The 26718-nt window shown below is 40.6% G+C and overlaps 1 protein-coding gene across 1 annotated transcript in view; it reads right to left on the bottom strand.

The window, feature by feature from the left end:
• Nucleotides 1-26718, bottom strand: part of ak8 (adenylate kinase 8) — a 155903-nt gene that overhangs the window by 4031 nt on the left and 125154 nt on the right. The window contains exon 12 of the mRNA XM_063073107.1: nt 11914-11994. Coding sequence (XP_062929177.1) covers nt 11914-11994 — 81 coding nt within the window. The remainder of the gene's footprint in view (nt 1-11913; nt 11995-26718) is intronic.

Below are 26718 nucleotides of genomic sequence, written 5' to 3'. Positions count from 1 at the left end.
TCACATTCTCTATTTGCATAAATAATTTGATCACGATCAGAAGCACAATTCCCTATTTAACCGGCTTTGCTAAACTGAGGAGGTGGGAGTAGATTCCTGCAGGAGATCATCAACACAAGAGATTCTACAGATGCTGGAAATCCAGAACACACACAAAATGCTGGAGGAACTCAAGTAATGAAGGGTTTTGGCCCCAAATGTGGACTGTTTGCTCTTCTCCATAGATGCTGAATCCTGCAGTAGGACTGTGACAAAGTACAAAACTGGTAATAATATTACGATGGATTTATAATTAGCAGTAGTACATTTTGGTTGGGAGGCAAGAAAGGCAACATTCGTAGAACAGAACAGTGTTAAGGAGTTAGGAACAAAAAGTTCTGAGAATAGACTAGTCCTTAGAAGCAGCAACACAGCACGATAAACTGAAATTAAATAAGGCTTTGTTTTAATTTCGAATAAAAAGCAGAAAGATTAAACTTTAATTGAACATTGATCGGAAGACAAGTGCTTGGTTTTGGTCTCTACATCGCAACAAGAGCTGTTAAGATGCATAAATAGATTTAGAGAGTTTGTAAGGTATACTTAAGAGACATGCAGCTAAGGGAAGGACTGTAAGTCTAAGTCCATCATAGGGGCTGCACTTGGAATATTGTGTTCAATTTTGGTTATCCTGCTGTAAGAAATCTGCCATTAAGCTGGAAAGGCTGCAGAAAGGAATTATGAAGATATTGTTAGGACCCCAGGAAATAGGTTATAGGAAGAGGTTAGGCAGGCTGGGATTTGATTCCTTGGAGCATAGGAGACTCTGAGGTGACCTTACAGAGTTATGTAAAGTATTGAAGGGCACAGATAATGTGAATGCATGGTTGGGAAATCAGGAAATAGAGGACGTAGATTTAAGGTGAGAGGGATAAGATGTAATTGGAACCTGGGGGGGGGGGCAACTTTTCCTCACAGTGATTGGAGTGTACATGGAACGAGATGCCAGAGAAAATGGTTAAGCAGAAGTGGACATCATAGTGGACATGGATGAGTTGGGTGAAGGGTTTGTTTCCATGCCTTACAAGTCTGTGACTCTCTTGTGATTGCACCTTTCTCATTTTTGAGAAATTTTTGCCAGGTGATCCCTTTAAGATCATATACCTAATGCAGCAAGGACATTCTCCCTAATCAGTGATGTAACTCACTTCACACCTAAAACATCAGTAACATAGAATATTGAGCAGCCAATTCTGCCCTTATCTCAAACAATCCCTGCAATGGCCACAATAGCATAGTTATGCGTACTAGTCCACGTTAAAATAGATACACCTCAAACTGCTGAGCCTGCCTGGAATGGCTTACTTTCCTCAACCTTTACCTTCTTCTCATGTCTCCACCTGCTGACCTGTGGACCAGCGCCGAACTAGTATGAACTCTCCTGGGTAGCACTAAGGCACTTTGGAAACGTCCTCACAAGAGTAACTTAAGAAGCATAGCAGTCACTTCATGCACAGCATGTTACCACAGAGAGCATCAAGCTAATGACTATGCAGTCTGCTTTAGTACTATTGGGAAACTTGCTTGTGTAGGTTGTGAACGACAGACTTATGGACACCCTGTTCACATGAATGAGCTTTTGGGAGACCGGTGTTCTGGATGGGGATAGATTTACCATCAGACTCCTGAACCAGTGTGGATAACTTCACTCACCACAATTCTGAACTAGTTCCACAATCTGCCAAATTACTTTCATGAGCTCTACAACTCATGTTCTCAGTATAATTATGTATTTTTTATTTGCACAATTTGTCTTGCTTTGTATATTGGTTGTTTGTCAGTCTTTGTTTATGTTTAGTTTCTCATAAATTCTATTGTATTTACTTTTCTGGAAATGCCTGTAAGAAAATGAATCTCTAGTCAGTATATAGTAACACTTTGATAATAATTTACTTTGACTTTGACATTGCTGTGGGACTGCAGGCATCTTCTGATGGGAGGTATGGGCACTCTCCTGTGCCTTTTTTCACCCCCCCCCAAACATACACACTCCCTCACCGACCTACAGCAAACTGGGGCTGGGCTGAGCTGAGTGAAGCTGGGAACAATGAGCAGACTCGCTTTCTCACTGTGTCAGTGAGGTCGGCTGGCGGTCACTCTTCATGTCTGCTTGCTCTCTCCTCACTGCTCTTCTTGTGATGCTCTCCCACACAGTTCTACATCATTTTTGACTTCTGAAAAACTCAGGTTATGAACAGTTCTTAGGAAAAGATATTGTCATAACCTGAAGACTGCCTGTGACCAGCTTTGTGTGGGAATGAAAACTAATGTGATACAGTGAGGTCAAAACATGCTTGCGGAAAATTAAAAAAAAACTTTTCTTCTTGCTAAATGGACAGCTCCCAATGTTAAAGCTATTTTCTTCTTAGTTTTGGTTTCACATATTAAATACAAACAATCTCCCTGACATCTTCCACTGAAGTTGTTTGGCAAATGATTTGAGATGTCAATTCCTCCTACAAAGTGTAAATAGTCCTTGCCCACAGTGGTGTGTGTGAGAGAAAGAAATGAGAGTGTGGGAGATCATAACCAAAGATACCCTGTTCTCCATACACTGATGAGACAAAACAATATACCGACATTAAAAACAAAAAGGAAGGCTGAGTTTACTTGATAATTTCCAGCTGAGGGCACACATTCCATGATCAGCCACTAACATGACTCACGTAACCCTTACCAGTAACACTAACACGACTCACGTAACCCTTACCAGTAACACTAACACAGCTCTCACAACCCTTACCAGTAACACTAACACGACTCACGTAACCCTTACCAGTAACACTAACACAGCTCTCACAATCCTTACCAGTAACACTAACACAGCTCTCACAATCCTTACCAATAACACTAACATGACTCTCACAACCCTGTACCAGTAACACCCAGACTCGTTTCCCCATAAGTACCATTCCCAACCCGACAGGATGAGCTTTTGAATGGACAATCCAATAGTGTGCATATAAGGCTAAGGTTCATCAAGCCTGTGGCTTCAGCTACTAATCCCTTTTCATGGGTTTGGGCTGGGGTGTGGAAAGCATCCTCAACTGATTTCCACATCCTAACCCCACACCATTAAAGAGATCAGTAATCTCCATGTAATCCCACATGAACAGATCATTACTGTCTTGGCACTCCCTGTCAGGACCTACATTTAACTTCTGACCACAGAATTTTGTTGTAAACTGGCCTGCCAGGCTTGGTCTCCAGGTTATATTGATCTCAACCGGGCATCACCTTTGAGCTAGCAAGTTCCAAATGAGAAATGCCTTATCAGTGTGAGTTCTGCACAAGATGTCTGTTGTCAGGATGCCTCTTACCATCAGCCTTAAGGCATGAAACAGGAGTGACTGAAAGACCCAGTTAAGTCTTCTATCAGTTCCTTTGCATGTTCAGCTGTATCACAATTCAGTAGAAACTCTTCTATTTTTAAACACCCTGTACTTTACATTTGTTAGCTTGCTTTTGCAAATAACTTGTATCATTAAAGTGTACAACATGACACAGTTCCTGAGCATCAACACGGTCAATTATCAACTGAATGCGATTGTCTCCTGACACCACAGGAGACATCTCGATTAGTCATCACTATAGGAAAAGCCTATGCTGTTCCAGATTGTTCTAATAGTGACATAAATGCCACAATCAAATCTGCAGGATGAAACGGTACATTGAAGCTCTAATGGTTTGTACTGTCATAGACATCAACGCTTTATTAATTTGTTGCCTAGACCTTTGTGAAACAGTTTGTGTGTCCTGTCTACGAGGCAACACTTTAAATTAACAATTGAATACCTAATTTTATTATGTCCCTGAAGCAAGGAAAATTGTGTGTGATGAATTATTCAGTTTTAGTTTCTGTTTTGCCTGCTATCTGTAGAATACCATTGCACCTGTGAGCTGTGGTACTTTCTCTGAACTTAATTTAGAAGATTACCCACTAATGCCACTAAAGGCAAAATGATTCACAAACTTTAAAGTTTATCATGCCACTATAGGCTCCGGGCTAGCAGAATCTCAGAATGTAGAAATAATACATGTATGGTGAATATTTCATTTAATAAAAGTGTGTGACAGAATAGTATGGGAGGCATTGACAAGAGGAGATTCTGAGCATTACATCAATTGTTGGAATGGGTGCTTCGGATGAGGCATGGTCTTGGGTCAAAGCCCACTAGAATGGGGCTGGGAGGGTAAGAGGCTTTGGGAAGCAAGACTTCTGGAAGGAAGTTGAAGGAGGGATGGTTGACAGGTGAATACACAGCGTGGGTACTTCGAATGGCATCAGCACCTTGAACCAATAACAAAGGGATCTGAAAATCTAGGAGGCGTGAAAGATGTGTGGTGAGTTTTGGAATTCTGAAGGGTTGGAGTGAGGTATCTAGAGATCAGGGGTAGGGTTGCATTATAGGATATAGAAAACAAATGGGTAAATATCTGAGTTTCTTAAGTGGTGGAGATGGGCTAGAGGTGAGGGTAGTTGGAGACAATTTTGTGTGCGCATGCGCACGCACTCCCCAGTGAGATAAACAATAGAAAATATCAACGATGACATTATTGTGGGAGATTTAGGTATCATTACCGAGATCGGGATTTAATTCCTCTGAGAATTTAATGGTGGGCTGTGAATTACTCCCACAGTGCTATTTGGAAGGAAGTTCCAGGATTTTAAAAAAGAATGAAGGAGCACAAATGAATTTCCTAGTGGGAACAGTGTACCACCTGAAGGAAAATTTACAGGTAGAGACATTCTCTATAACTGTTGCACGTCAGCATTTTTATGACCACGAAGACCCCAGTTATAAGGAAAGGCGGAATAGGATAGGATTTTAATCCCTGGGGTGTAGAAGAAAGAGGGGAGAAGTACAGATATAGTTAATGCAAATAGGCTTTTCCACTGAGGTTGGGGGAGACTAGATCTAGAGGTCATAGGTTAACGGTGAAAGGTGAAATATTTCAGGGGAACCTGAGCTGGAGCTTCTTCACTCAGAGTGGTGTAAGTGTGGACGAGCTGCCAGCAGAAGTGCTGGATGTGGGTTTGGTTACAATATTTTTAAGAAGTTTGGATAAGTATATGGATGGGAAGGATATGGAACAATATGGTCCACATGTGGGTCAACGGGACTCGGCAAAATAAGTTCAACACGAATTAGATAGGCCGAATGGCCTGGGTCTTTACTGTAGTGAGCTATGACTTTATGACTAAGGCATTTCCCTGTGACTACCTCATGTTCCCATTTGCCTGCTGTCTCTGTAGTATATGAAGGTTGCAGAGTTGGGAGACACTGGCAAAGAAGCCTGGGCAAGTTGCTCCTAGTGCACCTTGTAAGTGATGCCAGTAGCCATTGTGGAGGGAATGAATGTTTGGGTTGGGGATTGGGATGCCAATCAACCAAGCGGTTTTCTCCTGGAGAGTACCAAGCTGTTTAAGTGTTGTTGGAGCTGCACTCCTCTGAGCAAGCGAACAAAACCCTACCTCATTCTTCATTTGTGCCTAATGGAGAGTGGAACCAATTTGCAGAGTTTGAAGGTATGTCAGTACATAAATTCTGAGATACTGGGTGTAGCCATGGTGTTTCAGAATCAGATTTATTATTAACGACAGTAAATTGTGAGATTTGTTGTTTTGTGGCAGCAGTACAGAGCAATGTATATAAAAATCACTGTAACTTAGAATAAGACTACCTAAAAAATATGTATATTGCAAGAACAAAATAGTGGGGTGGTGTTCATGGGTTCATGGTAAGTTCAGAACTATAATGGTGGAGGAAAGAAGGTGTTCCTAAAACACTGAGTGTGTATTTCAGGTTCCTGTCCCTCCTCCCTGATGGTAGTAATGAGAAGAGGGCATGTCCTGGATGGTGAGGGTCTTTGATGATGGATGCCACCTTCTTGATGAATTGCCTTTTGAAGAGGCCTCGATGATGGAAATGGCTGTGGCCATGGTGGAGCTGGCTGGGTCCACAACCCTCTGCATCGGCACTTCCAGGTGATCCAACCAGTCAGAACGCTCTCCATGGTATATCTGGGTCCACAACCCTCTGCATTGGCACTTCCAGGTGATCCAACCAGTCAGAATGCCCTCCATGGTATATCTGGGTCCACAACCCTCTGCATTGGCACTTCTGGGTGATGCAACCAGTCAGAATGCTCTCCATGGTATATCTGCAGAAATCTGCTAGAGCCTTTGGCGATATACCAAATCTCCTCAAACTCCTAATTGAGTATAGCCGATGATGTGCTTTCTTCCTAATTGTATCAATATGTTGGGCATGAGGTTGATCATCTGAAATGTTAATGCCTAGGAATTTGAAGCTGCTCACCCCTTCCACTGCTGACCCTCGATGAGGACTGGTTTGTGTTCTTCCGAATCCCCCTTCCTGAAGTCCACAATCAATTCCTTGGTCTTACTGACATTGAGTGCAAGCCAATCTATCTTATTCCTGTCTGCCAGGTGTCAGTGATAGATGGTATTTGAGCTGTGCCTAGCCCCGTAGTCATGAATGCAGAGAGGATAGAGGAGTGGACTAAGTTTATATAGTGGGTCCAACTAAGATGCTGATGGTGGGAATGGGGGGGGGTAGTGGAATTGTGTTAGTAGAGCTTTTGAATGTCCAAGGTGGGGTTAAACCTACTCTCAGTGGGGAAGTCTGAGGTCAAAGCCCAAAGGTCAATTGGAAGTCCTGAAGTCTGTGGAAGCCTATGGCTGTTAGTCTCTGCGAGTCTTCTGGGAAGTCGAAGCCCAATGTCTGTGAATCCACGAGTCCATTGGAGGCTGAAGATGGGGTTGGAGGACTGTGTATGTATGTGTGTATGTATGTGTGTATGAGGGGTGGGAGGGAGGGAGGGAGGGAGGAATTAGGTTTGTTTTGCAGCTTTTGCTTTGTTGGTTGTTGTGCTCTGTGTTGTTCTGCCAAGCATTGCGGGCATGCTATGTTGGCAACGGAATGTGTGGCAACACTTGCACAACATCACATCGTTAAGTTCTGTTGGTTGTTAATGTAAATGACACGTTCCACTGTACATGTGATAAATAAATAAATCTGAATCCATAATTAGGAAACTTATCATGTTAATATATATTGCAAATTCACAGAATCCACAATTCTGTTAATGTAAAGTTAATATATCACAACTTCAGGCTTACTAGTTTGCTGGATAAGCATGAGTGAGAAAGGATTAGAAGGACATGTTGATAGCATTAAAAGATGGACACAGGAAGTTCATATGGAACATAAATGCTGATTTAGATCTACAAATCGAATTACAATTTCTGCATTAAGCTCAAGGTAGCTGCAGTTCACTGGCTAACACAAAAGAGCTATCCCCATTACTCTTCAGGACCCCTACATGGAAGACTCACATGGAGACATCAGCTTAAAGCAACACTTGTACATTTGCTCTGTGTGTGTGTGTGTGTGTGTGTGTGTGTGTGTGTGTGTGTGTGTGTACACGTGTGTACATGCGGGAGGGGAAGAGAGGATGATGAGGGGAGAGGGAGCAGGGGGAGAGGATAGGAGAGGAGAGGACATACTGCAAGTACATCCACAAGTCCTCCCTCCCTCCCAACAAACTGCGTACAATTAGTACATTCACATGGTGAGCCCACTATCAAAATAATCTCCTGATCTTTAAAGTATGTTCCTACAGATATACATTCCCTGATTTTGTTTGGAATAGCGAAGGTATGTATATTTCTGCCTTCACAATTATATTTTTATATCCTTTGTGATTTTAAAAAATTCTTATTTCCTATTTCTTTCTTTGTTTCTCCTTGTTTCCTCCTCTGGTTGAAGGCAGTAACCCTCCACTGAGAGAAATGAGCAATGACTAGAGGGAGGTCTGTCTGCCTGCCGTTGAGATGATCTGTGTTTGTTAGGCATGTCAGGAGATCCTCCTTTCTTCTCTAAACGTTAATGGAAACACCTTACTGGAGATGTATTTAGGGCCGTGACATAGCAACCTGCTGACAAGCAAAGCAGAAGAGTTGAGATGTAGAATGACAGGCGCATGCCCAACCTTCTTGAATATAAGCAAGTGACTGCATCTCATACAGCTAGATTGTTACAAAAACCTGAAATAAGAAGATGCAGGTATGTCAAGGCACACCTTAATAGCTGTGCAATGAAAAAGGCATCATGTTTATGGGTTAAATGTTGGCAAAGAAAAAGAATGGAACGATTTAACACCTAGCATGTGCATACAATTCTGTGCCAGTTCCTTGATACATGGGGCTGCAGTTAATCTTATGTTGCCAGATTGCTTAGTGAGGATCCTCTGGTACGAGTGAACTCCTTCCATTTCACTGTCACTCTTCTCCAGATCCAATCTTGTCCAAGTTGCTAAAAATGCAATTTAATTTAAAAGCTTTTGAAGCTCAGCTACCTTTGCTATCAAGTCCAGCTATGGATCCTTCAGTATGGACATGCTGGTTTTTGGTTACATGGATTTTCCATATGGCTACAGACAAAGATTTACAGAAAGCTTGGAAAAGCAATTCAAACAAACCAACCACAGGTACAGTAATTGGCTGCATTTAGCTTTGCAGTATTTGCTTAAAAATCAGACAAAAAAAATTGAATGGAAGTAGAAATATTCCCTTTGATCACCAACTAGGACATTTTCAAACAGATGACAAAAGTGATCATCAGCAGAAGAGATTTATGAATTTGAGCAAAGTAAATCTTGAATAATTAACATAAAAGTGAGTATATAATTATGATCTTACCTGTGTGCTTGAAATACCAGGTTTTGCTGAAATATTTCATGTTTATATCTGGCTTCATAAGGCATAAAGTGTGCTCTTTTATGTTTGATTATAAGATCCAATACAGTCACAAGGAGAATATCACAACTTTCAGTAAGAACACAAACACTGAATAATCAATAACTTATTGCTTCCTGCTGACTTATTAACAATCTTTACTTTACTTTAGCTTATGTGTCTTTTGTTTTGTTTTGCTGATGACATGTTTAGTGCCTTTAGGTTCGGAGAACTCTTTTGATTGTCAAGGCTTGATTTGGGTGGTAGTTGTCTGAATTACTAGGTTCTTGGCAAAGCTGATACCAGGTCCACATCATCACCCATATGAATGGGTTAATCAGCTTTGGCTCCTCAGTCTTTGCTTTATTAGTCACAATATTAGACAACTTACTGAAGAGCAGAGAATTATCTAATATCTTGGCTTGTACCCTCTCCAAACCAATACTGAACAATGATTTTGATGGAATTTGCTGTGTGCGAAAGAGTTGCTCAATAGGACTATATAACAATTATAATACTTGAAAGGTAACCAATCTATATGAAGCATGTTGAGATGTAATAAGATGCTTTTATAAATTAAATTCCTTTGCCCATGTGTCTGTCCATGCCACTGTTGATATCTGTATCTTTACCCCTTAATTTTTTTTAGGTATACAAAATTATGAGAGGTATAGATAGGGTAAATGCAACTGGGCTTTTTCCACTGAGGTTGGGTGAGACTACGACCAGAGGTCATGGGTTAAGGGTGAAAGGTGAGAAGTTTAAGGGGAACTTGAGGGAAAACTTCTTCACTCAGAGGTTTGTGAGAGTGTTGAGTGAACTGCCAGCACAAGTGATTCATGTAAGTTCGACTTCAATGTTCAGAAAAGTTTGGATAGGTATGTGGATACGTATAAGGGATATGGAGGGTTATGGTCCTGGTGCAGGTCGATGGGAGTAGGCAGCTTAAATGGTTTTGGCATGGACTAGTTAGGCCAAAAGGCCTGTTTCTGTGCTGTACTTTTCCATGACTCTATGACCAACCACTGACTAATTGACACAAAGTTTGGTTTGTTAGATTATGTTCATTAAATCTAATCCAAATAACACTTTTCCCCTTTGCTATTTAAGGCAGCATTTTATTAAATTCTTACCAACTCCATTGCAAAGGAAAATTAAACATAGTATTAAACAATGGATCTCCTGCCACTTGCACTTTTATATTTTAATGTTTTTATGGAAACATATCACTTAAAGCAATAACAGGAATATTCTAATAAAGTGATTCAAATTCTTTCTTCAAAAGTATTAAATGTATTAAATGTATTTAATATTGTGAAAAGAATGATGCAGAGCAGTTTGCAGAGGAGAATAAGGCATCAGCACAAGAGAGTTATTGAGCCAAAGTTTAACACGACTTTACAAGGAGACTTTCGGGATTGGTATTAAGTTAGGTTGGTATTCAAGGTATCCAGCAGTTGTTTGTAGTTGCTGATGACCAAAAACAGGTAGGAGATTTAAGTTGTGGAAAAGATATAAGAATGTTGCAAAGGATATAGATCAGTGATGGGGCAGAGATATGGTGAATGGTGTTTTATTTGGCAAATTAAGGAATTGCTCATTCGCAGGAAAGATAATAAAAAAGCAACATATTATCTAACTGATGAGATATCACAGCGCTCTGAGACCCAGGATGGCCTGGATGGCCTAAGAATTCACAAAAAGGTATGATGCAAGGAATGCTGAAAGAATGTGATTAGTTATCACAACAATAAATGAAGACAAGTTGGGAGGTAATGTTTCAGTTCTAAAGTGCGTTGATGAGACCACAGCTGGAATAAGAGAATGGTTTCCTTATTTAAGGAAGGACATTATGACTTTCTGACCAACAGTTAGGATAGGCAGCAACATCTCTATCACAATTGTTCGAAACACAGGTACTCCACAAGGCTGCATCCTCAGTCCCTTCCTCTGCTCCCTGTACACTCACGACTGCATGGTCAGATTCTACCCTAACTCCATCTGCAGGGTTGCAAGTACAGCCTGTAGTGAGCCGTATCTCAAATAACGATAAGTGGCACAGGAAGGAGATAGAGAGCTCAGTGACATTGTGTCATGACAACAAACTTTCCCTTAATGTCAACAAAACAAAAGCGCTTTCAGAAAGTGGGGCAGTGCACATGCTCCCACCTACATCATGAGGTTGAGAGGATTGAGAGCCTTAAGTTCCTGGGTGTGAATATCACCAACAGATTGCCCAGGTCCAACCTCGTTGACATTATGGCCAGGAAAGCTCACCAACACCTCTGCTTCCTCAGGAGACTAAAAGAAATTTGTTATGTCCCTATTTACTCTTAGCAATTTTTATCCATGCACTATACAAAACATTAGTTCTGGATGCATAACAATTTGGTTTGGGAACTGCTCTGCATGTGACTGCAAGAAACTGCAAGGATTTGTGGCCACATCTCAGCACATCACAGGAACCAGCCTCTCCTCTATGAAGACTACCTCAGTAAAGCACCCAGCATAATCAAAGACCCGATCCACCTTGGAAATTCTCTCTTCTTCTCTGTCCCATCAGACAGAAGATACAAAAGGCTGAAAGCATGCTCAAGGCCAGCTTCTACCCCACTGTTATCAGACTCTTGAATGAACCTCTTGAACAATAAGATGGACTCTTGATCTCACAATCTACCTCATTATGATCATTCACTTTATCATCTACCTGTACTGCACACTTCCAATAGTTTTTACATTTTATGCCACATTGTTAGTGTTGTATTTTATTCTAGCTCAATGCACTGTGCAATGATTTGATTTATATATACAGTATACAAACAAATTTTTCTCTGTATCTTGGTGCATGACAATAATAAACCAATACTGGAAGCAGCTCAGAAACCTTACTAGACCAATTGGTGGAATAGACGGTTTAAATTATATGGAAAAATTGGACAGGCCAAGATGGAGTCTGAAATATTAACAGGGAATATCAAAGACTTCCTTCCATCATTCCCTGTTTGTTTAAATAATAAACCTGTACAAAATAGATCTGAATGCTGAACATATAAGGCATTATTTTTAAATCGCTTACCCAACTGACTGTTTAGATAAAATGAAACACTGACCTTTTACCTGTGGCTGGATCAACCATTCTCATTGAAAGACGCTCAATGACAGCATCATCTGGAACTTCCAGGAAGAAAACCCTATGAAAAAGCAGCAAATGGTGCGTAAAATAAATCGTCTGAGCCTGTGAGAGGTTCCTGCTTAAAAACAGATTGAAACTCATCAGTACATACAACGGTCAAAACAAGCCAGAGACTTAATACAACACAGAATTAGTCCATTGAAAAGGTTAATTACAAATGAGTGGCTGATAGCCCCTCAAAAAATGTATCTGTATTTACTGAAATGAAGGACAATATTCAAAGATTCATAGTATATTTATTATCAAAGTACATATACAGCATACAACTCTGAGATTTGTCCTCCCGCAGGTAGCCATGAAACAAAGAAACACAAGGGAACCTGTTCAAGAAAATATCAAACACCCAACATGTGAAAAAAGAACAACTTGCGCAAACAGTAAAAGGTGAGTGAACAACACACAGAATGTCAAACATCAAACTAGGAGTCCAGCAGTAGTTCAGTTCACTGCTGTGCCGCTAGCCCACTGCTGGCTGCAGGGCCATTCTTCGCTGAAGCGCCCCATTGTTCACCTGATTAAACTGCTCAAAAACAGCAATAAAAAGAGCAAAGAGAATCTAGAATCACATGCAAGGTGAACCTCAAAGTCCCCCAAAATAAGTCCACAGCCTCGCTGATCAATCCTTGCAATGTGAATGCCAAGACTCCTGCACTTTCCTCCAAAAGCAGCTAGCAAGAGGGAGAGAAAGACCAGTCAGGTGCAAGCAGACAGTGCCAAACATCTGCCCGTCCTCAGTGCTCATCCTTGTTGACTTCAGTCTTGCTTAAAACCTCCATTGGAGAGAAGCAATGGAGTCAATCATGGGCTCGCGCCCCATCTCCAGGCTTCCAAGCCGCACACTCTGCTCCAAATCTCATTGATATCCCTCAGAAACAGCAAAGTGCTAGATTGCTCAATTGGCCCAAAAACACACCATCAGAATGTAAATCACAGGTTCCAATTACATACAGCTTAGTAGTAGAATCGTATTTGGAAAAAGAAGAAGTAAAAGTAGTTTAATGAACCGTCTGCAGAACATCGCTGTTGGTTGCATTCTTTGCTGGCACCATCTTGAAGTATAATATCCACTGAAATCTTTAACCTGTTTTTGAAATTGACATTTACTGATATGGCATTTTCAGTATTGCAAGATAACTTTATATTAATAAAGTCAGATTCAAAATATAGAGAATAGTTTAAAGATGAAACACGCGGAAGTATTGAATTTTAGGTGCCAATACAGCAAATCTAAGGAGAAATGCCCATCACCACATGGGGCTCCAGGACAGCTGCCTACGTCCAGAAGACCAGAAGATATAGGAGCTGAATTTGGCCATTCGGCCCATCAAGCCTCTCTGCCGTTTGATCACGGCTGATTTATTTTTCCTTTCAAACCCATTCTCCTGTTTCTCCCCATAACCTTTGACACTCTTACTAATCAAGAACCTATCAACTCCAGCTTTAAATATACCCAATGACTTGACCCCATCAGCCACCAGTGCAAAGAGTTCCACAGATTCACTATCTTAAAGAGACGCAGCCTCCAATACTCCCTAGATGATCTACCTAAAATATACGGCGCACTATGAATAAAGTACGATGTTACCTTCCTATGTGTACAATTATCTTTTCTTTATCTGATTTTAGATACCTATTTACACATAAGGCCCCTAGCACTAAAATAAGTCGCTTTAAATATTTTTACAGCAACAAAAAATGCAAGCATAAAAGATGTATATCATTTTAATCCAGTCAGTAAATAGTGCACAAAAATGCAATAAGAATTGTAATAACTTGTAAACCATATAGGCTATTTTGGAAAACCTAAATATCTCATTCAGCATTATTTGTTTTTCCTTTCAGACAGTTGGTGTATCGAGTGATGCTCAGATACCAGCTGTGCTGGTCTTGTCTCAGAGATTGAGTTCCTCTAGCAAAGCCCCCGCTGGCTGTTTCTTGTTTAAGTCATAATTGATTGTGACAAATCTACCCCAGTTGTGAATAAAATCTCTCCAGGGGCAGAAGAGACACTGTATTTGGCTGCCATTAACTGCTAAATTAGCAAGTACTTCAAGCAAATTACAACATCAGATATAAAACTCATGAATCCAATTAAAAATAAAATTAAAAAAAAACACAGGCAACCTGTTGAGAGAATCTAGCACAAAACCCCAACATATATTTTGGTGAGTCACTGCTCAAAATAGATTATGTATTTAACCATTCATTATAAATTAATTTAGAAAAACATCAAGAGCACCCCAATATGTTCAAACTTCCCTGGAAGCTGGCAATCTCACATTCAACTGTGTAAATGTTCTAAAAGGTCCTGAATATTTTATGAATATTTGTCATAAAACAGAAATAATAACTACTGAGCAAAGCTATTAGTATTAATATTTATGCTGCTTGTGCTGAAATATTCATGGAACAGAGAAAGGGTTGTAAGATGAGAATTAATTTACATTGTGCTCTGTTTACCAACCAGCCTGATGTTTAGGCATTTGACAAGCGCTGATATGAATCTGTCACTCAATTTCAGTGTCAGAGAGGAAGGCGGCTGTCAGCTTGAAGATTAGGTTTCTGACAACTGAAATCCTGAAACGTTTCCTCCTCCCTTTATTTTATATTTTATTTGTCCACTTTTTATTTTGCCCGAGGCAATGTATGCCACCCGTTCATCCGATCACCCTTCCATCTGCTTAAATTAACGAATTAATGAGAGATACATTCTACACCGGCCCAAAATGTTTATTGGTGATTAAATTATAATGGGAACTGTATAATTCATGAACCAATTAGTGGAAGTGTTAGCTGATTTGATGGGATGAGGAGGTACAAACTACATTAACTAATAGAGAGCTTGGGGCTGCTGCTGCCTACCACTCGGATTACGTGCCTAATTGCTTTACTTTATCTGCCTGTCACAGATACCCATGCATATTTCATCATTCTCAAAGACTTCAATTGTTTACTTTCTTGTTGATCCTGTAACATGTAGAAGCTAAGCCAAGCTTTTGTGTAGTTAAAACCACCCGGAATTGAATCAGTTTTTAGTTGTGTGCGTAGAAGGCTGAAAGAGTAGCCTACTTATCTCTTTAGATCTACTTTGGAGCTCATTTTTCTTTAATTTCTTCTTCCATCTTGCTTACTCAGCTCCTCTTTCAGTTGGAGAATGTTCAGTAACCTTCTCCAATCTTACTTGCTTTTTAATGGTCATCCTGGATAGTGACCAGAAGTGGAAAATAAAATGTGTCCTCTTTGTATACAATGACAACATCAATCATTCCCAGATCTGATACCCAACTGGAAGGCACTCTGAAACCCCAGCAAATGCGATTTTGTTCTTTAATTCAGAGAAGGGAGCAAAGTCTTCAAGAATACACTTCTATTGCCTTTGCTGTTATAGTCTCTTTGACTATATAGTCTGTTATAGTCTCTTTGAGTGAGATTGCCCAATTAGAACTCAAGTGTGGACAGTTTTACGTTATAGACCTGCTGCTTCTCAGAAGTGATTGCATGCCGGAATGTATTTCAGTAAAGACCCTTAATGCTTACCAGAGGGAGAAGAAACTTTCATCCCATCTGTCTGGGCTGACCCACCACTCCTTCCTCCACTGACATGAGGCACACTTGCTGTGGGGCAAAAATTATTTAATGCCATTTTTCTTCTATGATGAGATATTCCCCTTAGGATTCTGGCTGAGAGCTGACAAGTTCCACCATGCATGTGGATGAACAATTCAAGCATCAGCCACAAAAATTATTATGAATCTCTGACAACAGCCACATAAAATGAGTATCACAACTGCTCTGATACTGGGCTGTTCCATCATTTCAAAATTTACATAACCAGTTCTAGCTAGAAGGTGTCACCAGACTTAGCTTTCACATCGTCAAAGTATACACCATGCAATCTTTCATCATCATCTACAACATTTCACTGTTGTTATCAAAATTATTTTGTACAACATATCTTTATCATGTAACCTGTAGTTTTCACAGTATTTAATTGAAATACACTGCATATACCAAAAGTTAAACTAATCTTTGTTCATGGCATAATTATATTGCAGCAATCTCTTTATGTTGTAGCAATCTCTTTGCTCCTGTAGTATATTATTTACACTGATGGACCAATTTTCATTTCTTTTAATGCTAGTAGTAGTCAGCAAAGCAGAAGATGGTGAAGAGAGAGAGCAAGAGAGGGAGAGAAATAGAGAAACAGTAAAAAAAGATAGACAGAGGGGAAACAGAGAAGAAGCAATGGGAGACAGAGAGTGAGACAGAAAGAGAGATAGAGAGAGAGAGAGAGAGAGATTGAGACAGACAGACAGAGGGACTTACAGAGAGCAATGGGGAGGCTTGGAAGCTTGCCGCTGGTCAGCATACCTTCAAAGGATCAATTCCACTAAAGTCAGTTTTAGAAGCAAAGCAACCTTCCTTATTGTACCAGAGATTTGCAAACATTTCTTGTTAAAATCTTTCAATTAGAGAATCCTTTATAAAGCATAGCTTGGATATGTCGAGATAATAATCTAGGGAGGTAAAGTTTGTCTTTGATTGATAGCACTAAAGGAATGGGAAAATACTTGCCACCAACATTGGACTCCATTAAGGTCAATGGAACCAATTATTTTGTGATGATTACAACTGGAAGCTGATGTCCCACCTGTGTAGCAGAAAGTGATGGGTTAGTACTTTCATATGTGGAAAGAGATTTTATTCTAGGGCTAGAGGATAATTTATTTTTTTAAGTAAAGATAACCTTTTTCCTATATCATTTTCCTCATTTGATAGTTTTTGCTCTTGAACTACCAAAACCTTATTATATTTATTTATTGAGATACAGTGCAGAACAATCCTTCTGGTTTCTCGAATAACTCTGCCCAGCAATCCTTGATTTAACCCTAGCCTAATCACGGGACAATTTACATGACTAATTAACCCACCAACAGGTACATATTTATACTGTGGGAGAAAACCAGAGCATGCAGAGGAAACCCCCTGCAGTCACAGGGAGAACACAGAAAATCCTTGCAAACAGCAATGGGAAATGACCCCTGGTCACTGCTACTGTAAAGTGTTGTGCTAACCACTATACTACCGTAACATGTGAAGCTTCAGAGTGGAAATCAGGAACAGATCATTCACCAGAAAGAGACTATTAAGCACCAAAATAGCATGGTTACTGTTTTAAAGAATACTGTGGTAACTTTATGATAAAGAATCAATGGGTATCTAGAATTGCAGATCTCAAACCCAATACTGATCGTTAAAAATGTTGCTCCATTAATTCCTAGAATTGCCTACAGACTGAGGCAAGCAGTAGACTGAGCAGTTTATAGCATAATCTACATGCCACATTTGCACCATATATCTTGGCAACCCAACATGTTCTTTTCAGAGTTTAATTCCAATATTGTGAAATGTTCTCATGCCAATAATGCAAGAATAAATACAACAGATTATTACAAATAGGAAAGTAAACTTCTTGCAAAATGCTCAGATTCTTGCAAAGAATTATTTAAAGAAAGCAAAAATCCTAAAAGTTAAAATCTGGTCAAGTTTCACATAATTGTTAGAGCAGATTATATGCAGGACGATGGGTGTTGAGGGAACCTCTCTCTAAATTATACAGGGTTGTTCAGTATGTCACCATATTAGTGCTGCTCCATCGTGTCTATGTCATCAAGCTGATTCTTGTTCATAGATGACAACTTATAAACCCAATATATTCCACGCTCTTTGTATCCTTTCCCTGGCCTTTGGCAAGAGAGCACAAGGGCGGCCCCATCTTCGTTTCAAAGACGTTTGTAAGAGAGACATGAAGTCACTGAAAATGAACGTTGAGAGGTGGGAAGACACCGCAAGCGATTGCTCTCACTGGAGGCTGGAACTACGCAGAGGTCTAAAAAGAGGAGAAGAGAAGCTGAGGCTTGCTGCTGAAGAAAAGCGCACTCATCGGAAAAACAGCACCAAGACAATACTGGAGGACAATGTCTTCGAGTGCAGTCGATGCAGCCGAGACTGTCACTCCCGTGTGGGCCTCTACAGCCACAACAGACGCTGCTCTAACACAGACTAAAGCAAGACTTTCCAGGCGCAGATCCATGGTCTCGCGAGACTAATGGATGCCATCACCACCACCACCTCCTATCAAAGATTGATCAAAACTGTGATCATTTATTTGACCTGTTTGAAATATCAAAGGACTGGTTTAATGAACAACTGTTAAAGTACTTAATGTCTTTATTCTTGAACAAAAATGTATACATCTTTAGGACTTGTCTCAAGAGCTGACAATATTGTGATTGCCCTGCTAGCTTAATCAAACTGGGAGTTGGTCTGACATCAGAGCAATTATCCTGGAAAAATGCAACTGTAGAGAACAAAATAAATTATGCGAGTACTTTCATTTGGTGGGTATTCCTGATAATCCAACAAATAAAAGCACTCAGGGAATTACCAGCATTTGGAAAGGCTCATCCTTAACATTATCTGTTATCTGCTTGTCCCTCCTCACTGATCACCCTGCAGGCACAACATATCCCTGCAGCCGGGCAAAGTGCTACATCTTCCCCTTCACCTCCTCATTCAACACCATTCAGGGTCCCAAACTGTACTTCCAGGTAAATCTAGAGCCTCTTTTAATTTTTTAAAATATGATTATTCTGTGGGATGTGGGAACTTCCTGCAAGTTCTTAAAATTATGAGAGGCGTAGATAGTAGATAGAGTAGGTTCCTTAAGGTTGTTTTAGATGGGGGTGGTGATGGGGAGAAGCATCCACTACCTAAATTCTCCTAATAGTGTGCACTTGAACCAGCCTCTGACCACTAAGTCCAGCTCCTGGCCCTCATGTATGGCTTAGCTACTAAGCCAGGCAGAACTGTTTCCTGACAGGACAAAGGTGAGTTGCTGGTGCCTTAAAACCAGTCACTTTGGGCAGATGGGCTCATCAGCTGTGGTTGGCAGCTCATCTGGGAGATGGAAAACTCTGATCTCAAACCTCTGCTGGCTTGTGGCAATATCCACTCATAGGGAAGGCTTCATGAGGGAAATATCCAGAGTTGAAGTCCCTAAGGCAGTCCTATATTGAGTTCAATGTTGACTGGCAACTCCTGCGACGCTGCTGGCCTCTGTCGCTCCTTTGGGTTCATCAGATGCATGGAGGGGGGGATCAAGCTACATGAGCAACAGCCTGCTCTCCGTATCGTACTGCCCAGGCTTGTGTATATAGACAGCTAGGATGCACCATCCATGGTCAACCCTGAGCGACTGAGGCCTCAGATAGAATAGACAGCTGGCATCTTTTTCCCAGGGTCAAAAGTACTAATACTAATTCACCATATTAGTGCTGCTCCATCTTGTCTATGTCATTAAGCCGATTCTTGTTCATAGATGACAACTTATAAACCCAATATATTCCACGCTCTTTGTATCCTTTCCCTGGCCTCCGGCAAGAGAGCACAAGGGTGGCCCCATCTTCGTTTCAAAGACATTTGTAAGAGAGACGTGAAGTCACTGAAAATGAACGTCGAGAGGTGGGAGGACATCGCAAGCGATCGCTCTCACTGGAGGCTGGAACTATGCAGAGGTCTAAAAAGAGGAGAAGATATGAGGGCCAAGTTTTTTAATGTATACAGTGGTGTTACCTGCAATACGCTTCCTGGGGTGGTGGTGGAGGTAGATACGATAAAGGCATTTAAGAGGCTTTTAGACAGGTACAGGACTAAACAGGGACTGAAGGGATATGGACCATGAGCAGGTAGAGCGGATTAGTGCCATTGGGAATTAATGGCTTAATTAGTTCAATACAACATAATGGGCTGAAGAGCTTTTTCCTGTTCTGTGTTGTTCTATGTTCTATGTTCTTGTGCAGACCCATTTACAACAATTGCTATTGATACCATTTCGTGTTTAAACCCCCAAATTTCACGGTCAACTGCAAAGTAACAAAGTTTGCTATCAACTTCAAAGCTTCCCACAATGACTGCAATCTCTTTTTCCCTCTTTTCCTTCATTGGCTGCTGTCAGTGTGATGAGAATACACATAAATTAAGATGTTTGCTGGCCTGGGCTAGCACCAGTGGCATCAGCAGTTGGTCTGCCACCTGTCCTCAGGGGAGGGAGAGATAAGGAACACAATGAAGCAGCATTTGGAGATGTTAATGAAGGAGCCATCAGTCTGGGTATTGTCAAGATCGGCTCCCCCTTTGAACCCTGAACTGTTTGAAGTGATGGACAGGCGATTTGGAGATGTGTAATGAAGGGACGGGAGAGAGAGCTGTCGAGAGCGGCTCCCGCTTTGAACCCTGAACTGTCTGAAGTGATGGTCAGGCGATACCCCAGCAGGGGGATAAAAAGGGACAGGTTCACTAAGGCAGCACACATGACACCCCGAGGTAACGAGACCCTGGAAGCGGTGCGCCTCTCACAAGTCGGTGGGAAGCTCTTGGACAGCTGATCGCGGGATCAGCCTTAGACGCACAGGGTGGAAAGGTACGATCAGTGGGAACCCGGTGTGTGTCTGCCCTTGCTTGGGTGCCAGGTTCACTGCAGAGGATTGACCGCATCTGGAGGAGGGGTCACAGTTGGTGACCTCAGGTGACATCACAAAGGACTCGCCCGAAAGCTGCTTGTGAGCAATATCGCAGGTCTGTGAGTGGAAGCCGTTTTGAATGATCATTCGTTCTCGTTCTCTCTCTCCCTCCCCCCACATTGTCCATCGCCATGGCAACGATTACTGCGAACTGAACTAAATTGAACTGGACTTTGTGTCACTTTGAAATTGGTCATTTACCCCTGGACAACGATAGAGTTTGGTTGATCCTGTTATCTTAATTCTGTGCACATGTGTGTTTATCATTGATGCACTGTTGCATTTATTATCCTTTCGATTACTGTGTTGCTTGTTTCTTTAATAAAACTTTCTTAGTTCTAGTAATCCAGACTCCAACTGAGTGATCCATTTCTGCTGGTTTGGCAACCCAGTTACGGGGTACGTAACATCAGTCATCAGTTCCCCCAGATAATCTGGTTTCCAGCAAAGCAGATGAAATGGAACAGCCAATCTCATACCCGAATTCCCCACAAGCAGCAAGTCAGAAAGTAAAAAGCAATATTTTTATGGTCACATTTTAAATATTTTACACTGCATGAATACAAATTGCAATATACCCAAGATTAAGAAGCAAAAAAACTTAACATATCATTTTAAAGTCATTTTGAAATATTTATCAGAAGGAATTATAGTCTACCCTCAAAATTAATTCATAGGGTCAGAATGGCTAAGCAGTAATGATGACTTAGTACATCATTAAAAATTAATTGAAACTAGGTACAATAAATTGCAATTTTAGAGCTTCTTACAACAGGAATAGTTAATAAATACTTGAATTTATTAACTAAGCAAATTATTCAAGATTACAGCAGAGAGGAATGCACAACAGTTCGGGTTTTAAAGAGTAGGCAGACACTGACAGCAGCTTCAGGATTTCACTGTGAGCATGCATGTCCAAGAAGTTGCTGTCAGCTTTATCGTTTAACAAAGATGAACGCTGACAGTTTTACCATCATTATAAATTAATGCAAATTGTTTATCCGAAAAGTTAAATCTTTTGGTGAAATTGTAGGGATGAGTGTCACCTGTCAGTCTGTGTGCCATATACCAAAGCACCCAGGGTGACACAGTCATGCAGTCGGAGGAGTTGTTACCTCACCGTTCAGCAGCCTGGATGTTGTCTGTGTGGAGTTTAGACGTTCTCCTTCTGACTACATGGGTTTCCTTGGGTGCTCCGGTTTGCTCCCACATCCCAAGCATATGCAGGTTCATTGGCCACGGTAAATTGCCCGTAGGTGTGTGGTAGAATCTAGGGGGAGCTGAGACAATGCGAGGAGAATAAAGCAGGACTGTTGGGACTGTTGTGGGATTAGTGTAAATGGGGGCTTGATGGTTGGTGTGGAATCAGAGGGTAGAGGGTCTGTCTTTGTACTCTGCAAGTCTAATATCTAAATTTGCTGACACTCACAGTCACATGGACAACATGAAAACTCCACAAAGGAAGGACCAAGGTCAGGATTGAACATGAGGTTTTGGAGCCATGCGTCAGTAACTGTACTAGCAGCAACACTGTGCCTCCCGGGTTAAGTCCTTATAACACCAGCCATTTCAGTGGCTACTAGTCATGTTCTCATTTCAATTAGTGTACTCATTCTGTCCATTAGATTTAAATTCTGGAAATGGGTATGGACTTTTATATTAACCACCAATTATCATGCCCCTTCAGATGTTCAGATACTTCCAATGAAAAACAGCAAATTCAAAGTAGTTGCAACATGTACATCAATACCACTGGATATTCTGTTTAATACATTTAGTACAAATTGCTTAAACAAGCCTTCTTCAGGAAAACTATGCTACATTAAGGTAAAATCTTGCTACTGTATATTTATTCAATTTCTGATCATCAGACAAAGTATGAACATGAAATAGTAATTTCTGTGCATGACTTTAACCAATCATTGTGACTATCCTTAAAGGCAATAATTAGCTTCTGCCTTTTTACAATATTAACTTCAAAAAGACTTGCATTTAAATGGTACCTTTCACAACCTCAGTACATTCCAAGTCATTTCACTCCTACTTACATTCAAGGCATCATCATCATTATAATTTAAGACACAATGTTATCATTTTAAACTGTGGGAGGACATAGCTCAGCACATCATGGAAACCAGCCTCCTCTCCATGCACTCTGTCTACGCTTCTCTCTGTCTTGGTAAAGTAGCCAACATAATCAAAAATCCCGCCCACCCTGGATGTTCCTTCTTCTCCCCCCTCTCTTCGGGCAGAAGGTACAAAGCACCTGAAAACTCATACATCAAGGCACAAGGAAAGCTTTTACTCTGCTGTTATAAGAGTATTGAACAGACCTCTTGTATAAGATGGATTCCTGACCTCAAAATATACATCATCATGGCCTTGCACTGTATTGTCTACCCACACTGCACTTTCTCTGTAACTGTAACACTTTACTCTGCATTCTATTGTTTTCCCTTGTACAATCTCCATGTATTGAGGTGATTAAATCATCTGTATCGATAGCATGCAAAACAAAGTTTTTCACCGTACCTCAGTATTTGACAATAATAAATAAATTTACGTTTATTTTACGTTGTTTAACTGGAGGACATATGCTTCTTCTTTTAAAAAATTACTGAATATCCCTTGCAACTCTGAATGAGGGTATTGACATAGCAATGAGAGATCTAGAAGTAGATTTTTATCCTTTGTTGGAAAATAATTATGGAATTATTATACATTATGGAACTCCCTGTTAGAGATCAAATTCAGTTTATGGTATGAAATATCCTTAATACACAAATAATAGTGAGTCATCATTTCCACACAGGGAAGAACCTGAGGAAAGTTAAGGAGCAAAGATTAAAAACAATGAACCAAATTAACAGGCAGGATAGTGTATTAAGTATGACAGAGCTGTCTCGATGGGCTGAAAGGCTTAATTGTGCTCCTATGTCTTATGGCCTTATTATGTTAAAATACAAATGTACAGCATTAAAGCAATGTCAAGAGCACCATAAGCATTGATTATACGCATGACAATGATAACTATATAGCAAAGTGGGTTAGATGCTATATGGTTGTAGACATAAGCTTAGAATTTGATAAAATATGATTGCTAATGATAAAGCACTCTGTAATGTCTGCTTAGGAAGGCCCAGGCAGGCAGAGAACCAGGGAAAGAATCTACAGTAGATTTGTATATCATTGAGGAAAAAGAGGGGAATGTAGACCAGCCTGCCATCCACGAACAAAGTAAACATAGCAACAAACAAACTGACGCAGATGACAAAATACCAGCAAACTGACCGGCTTTCTCACACTGAGTGATATAAAAGCATGTTACAGATTTCATTAGGAGCTTGAAGAGAGAGGCTGCAAAGCTGTCTGGTATGGGGGAGCTACTGCACAGGACCTAACATTAGTCAGCTCCATTTTGGGTACAAACCTCCATATTATCCAAGACATCTTCAAGGAGTGGTACCCCAGAAAGGCAGTGTCCATTATTAAGGACCCCCATCGCCCAAGGACATGCCCCCTTCTCATTGTTACTGGCAGGAAGGAGGTACAGAAGCCTGAAGGTACACACTCAGCGATTCAAGAACAGCTTCTTCCCTTCTGGCACATGATTCCTAAATGCACATTGAACCCATGAACACTATCTCACTTTATTTTTATACATTATTTCTGTTTTGCACTATTTTTGATCTAACTATTTAATATACATATATATATTTACTGTAATTGATTTACCTATTTTTTCCTTCTAAATTATCAAGTATTACATTGTACTGCGGCTGCTAAGTTAACAAATTTCACGATACCTGCAGTGATATTATACCTGATTCTGAAATGGTTGTGGTTATTAGAAGTCAGTCAACCCATCTCTAGGACATCATTGCAGCAGTCCCTCCTCAGCCCAATCACCTACAGCTGTTTCATCAATGACTTCCTTCTATCATAAGGTCAGAAATGGGAACATTCAGTGGTAATCACATCAACACACACATAGTACAGAAGGAGGCCAGGCAGCATCTATGGAAAAGAATAGTCAACATTTCAGATTTCCAGCATCTGCAGATTTTCTCTTGCTTGCTGATAATCATGTTTAACTCTATTTTATAGATTTTAAAGGTAAGTTTTGTTTGTCCCATGTACATCTAAATATTGAAACATACAATGAAATGCGTTTGCATCAACGACCAACACAGCCTGTGGATCGTGATGGGGGACAAGCTGCAAGTGTTGCCTTGCTTCCGGTGGCAACATACATGCCCTCAACTTATTAACCCTAACCAGTACATCTTTGGAATGTGAGAGGAAACTGGGGCACCCAGTCACGAGAGAACGTACAAACTCCTACAGACAGTGGTGGGAATTGAACCTCTATTGCTGGCATTGTAAAGTATTATTCATATCACTGTGCTACTGTGTCGCCACATTTTTATTCCCATGTGTGCATGCAGCAAGACATAGAAATCATTCAGGCATGTTGAAGTACAAATGTAGTAGCAAGTGTCCAAAATGATGCCAGGTAATATGACCCTTTCCAACAAGAGAGAAGGTCTAATTACCTTTGCTTAGACACCTGGCAATATTGGGGTCACCAATGACCACACACCTGACTGGACCAGCCAGGGTTTTCAGCAATGAGTGACTTGCCTCCTGAAACCTCGAGGACCTTCCACCAACTACAAAGCACAAGTCAGGAGCATGATAGAATACCTGATACGTTGGTTAAGGCTGCATATATTGTGTTGATATGGTGATTAAGAAGGCATATGGTGTGTTAGCTTTCACTTGTAGGGGGACTAATTTCAAGAGTCACAAGGCAATGTTGCAGCTGTATGAAACTCTGGTTAGACCACAATGGAGTATTTTGTTCAGTTCTAGTTGCCTCATTATAGAAAGGATGTGGAAGCTTTAGAAAGGGTGCAGAGGAGATTTACCAGGGTGTTGCCTGGGTTAGACAGAGTGATACGAGAACAGGTTGAGTGAGTGAGGGCTTTTCTCTTTGGAGTGAAGGAGGTGACTTGATAGAAGTGTACAAGATGATGAAGGGGAATAAATCGAGTGGACAGCCAAAGACCTTTACCCAGGACAGAAATGGATAATATGAAGAGGCATAATTTTAAGAATATTGAAGGGAAGTATAAAGTATAGGAGGGATGTCAGAGGTAGTTTTTTTTACACTAAGACTGGTGGGTGGGTGGAATGCACAGCCAGGGCGGTGATAGTGGCAGACACACTAGTGACATGTAAGAGACTTTTAGACAGGCACATGGATGAAATAAAAATAGACGGATATGTGGGAGGGAAGGAGTAGATTGATCTTAGAGTAGGCTAAAAGTCTGGCACAACATCACGAGTTGAAGGGTCTCTACTATGGTGTACTGTTCTATGTTCTATTCTCCATTTTCCTGGTTGGCTGCAGCACCAATAGTCTCAGAAGACTCAACATCATTTGAGACAAAGCAGCCTACTTGATTGGTGCCTCATCAACCAACCCAAATATTCACTCCCTCCACCAATAGTGAACAGGGGCTGTAGTGTGGACCATCTATAAAATGGAACACAGTTACTCACCCAGTGGCTGACAGCACTTCACAAATCAAAAACTTCTACTACCAAGGAGGACCAGGAAAATGGTCATATGATTGGTTTCTTTTGGTTCCCTTCCACAGATTGGAAATATACAGTACTTTGTAGGCACTGTGTCTAAAACTTGGAACTCCCTACTCACCGTCAAAGTGGGAGTACTTTCAACAGGAGTGCAGTGATTTAGGAAGACAATTCACCACTGTGTACTCAAGAGCAATAAATGATAGCCTTGCCGGTGGTGCAAAAATGACGCTAAAATTACAAAACAAAAATCCCAAGTTAAAAAGAATAAAAAAGTTCTAGGATTCTAGGTACAATTCCTGACTTATGTATTAATTAATTGTCTGTGTTATTAACACTAAAAAATGCTGCACAACAAGTAATTCATTTTCTTGGAAAAGCTTACATCAAATCAGTACCTTGCATGAATGGTGTCAACTTTAGTTGACTCCACCAATGGTTCATTTACAGCAGCCATAAAAGTTATGAATGTTGCAAAATAAGACCAAACACTTAAACAATTAATTTTATTCCCTCAGGTTTTTTTTGGTAATTTG

This window comes from Mobula hypostoma, chromosome 21 (genome assembly GCF_963921235.1).
Source record: "Mobula hypostoma chromosome 21, sMobHyp1.1, whole genome shotgun sequence".
Taxonomy (NCBI): Eukaryota; Metazoa; Chordata; class Chondrichthyes; order Myliobatiformes; family Myliobatidae; genus Mobula; species Mobula hypostoma.
This window is presented reverse-complemented; position numbering and strand designations above follow the sequence as displayed.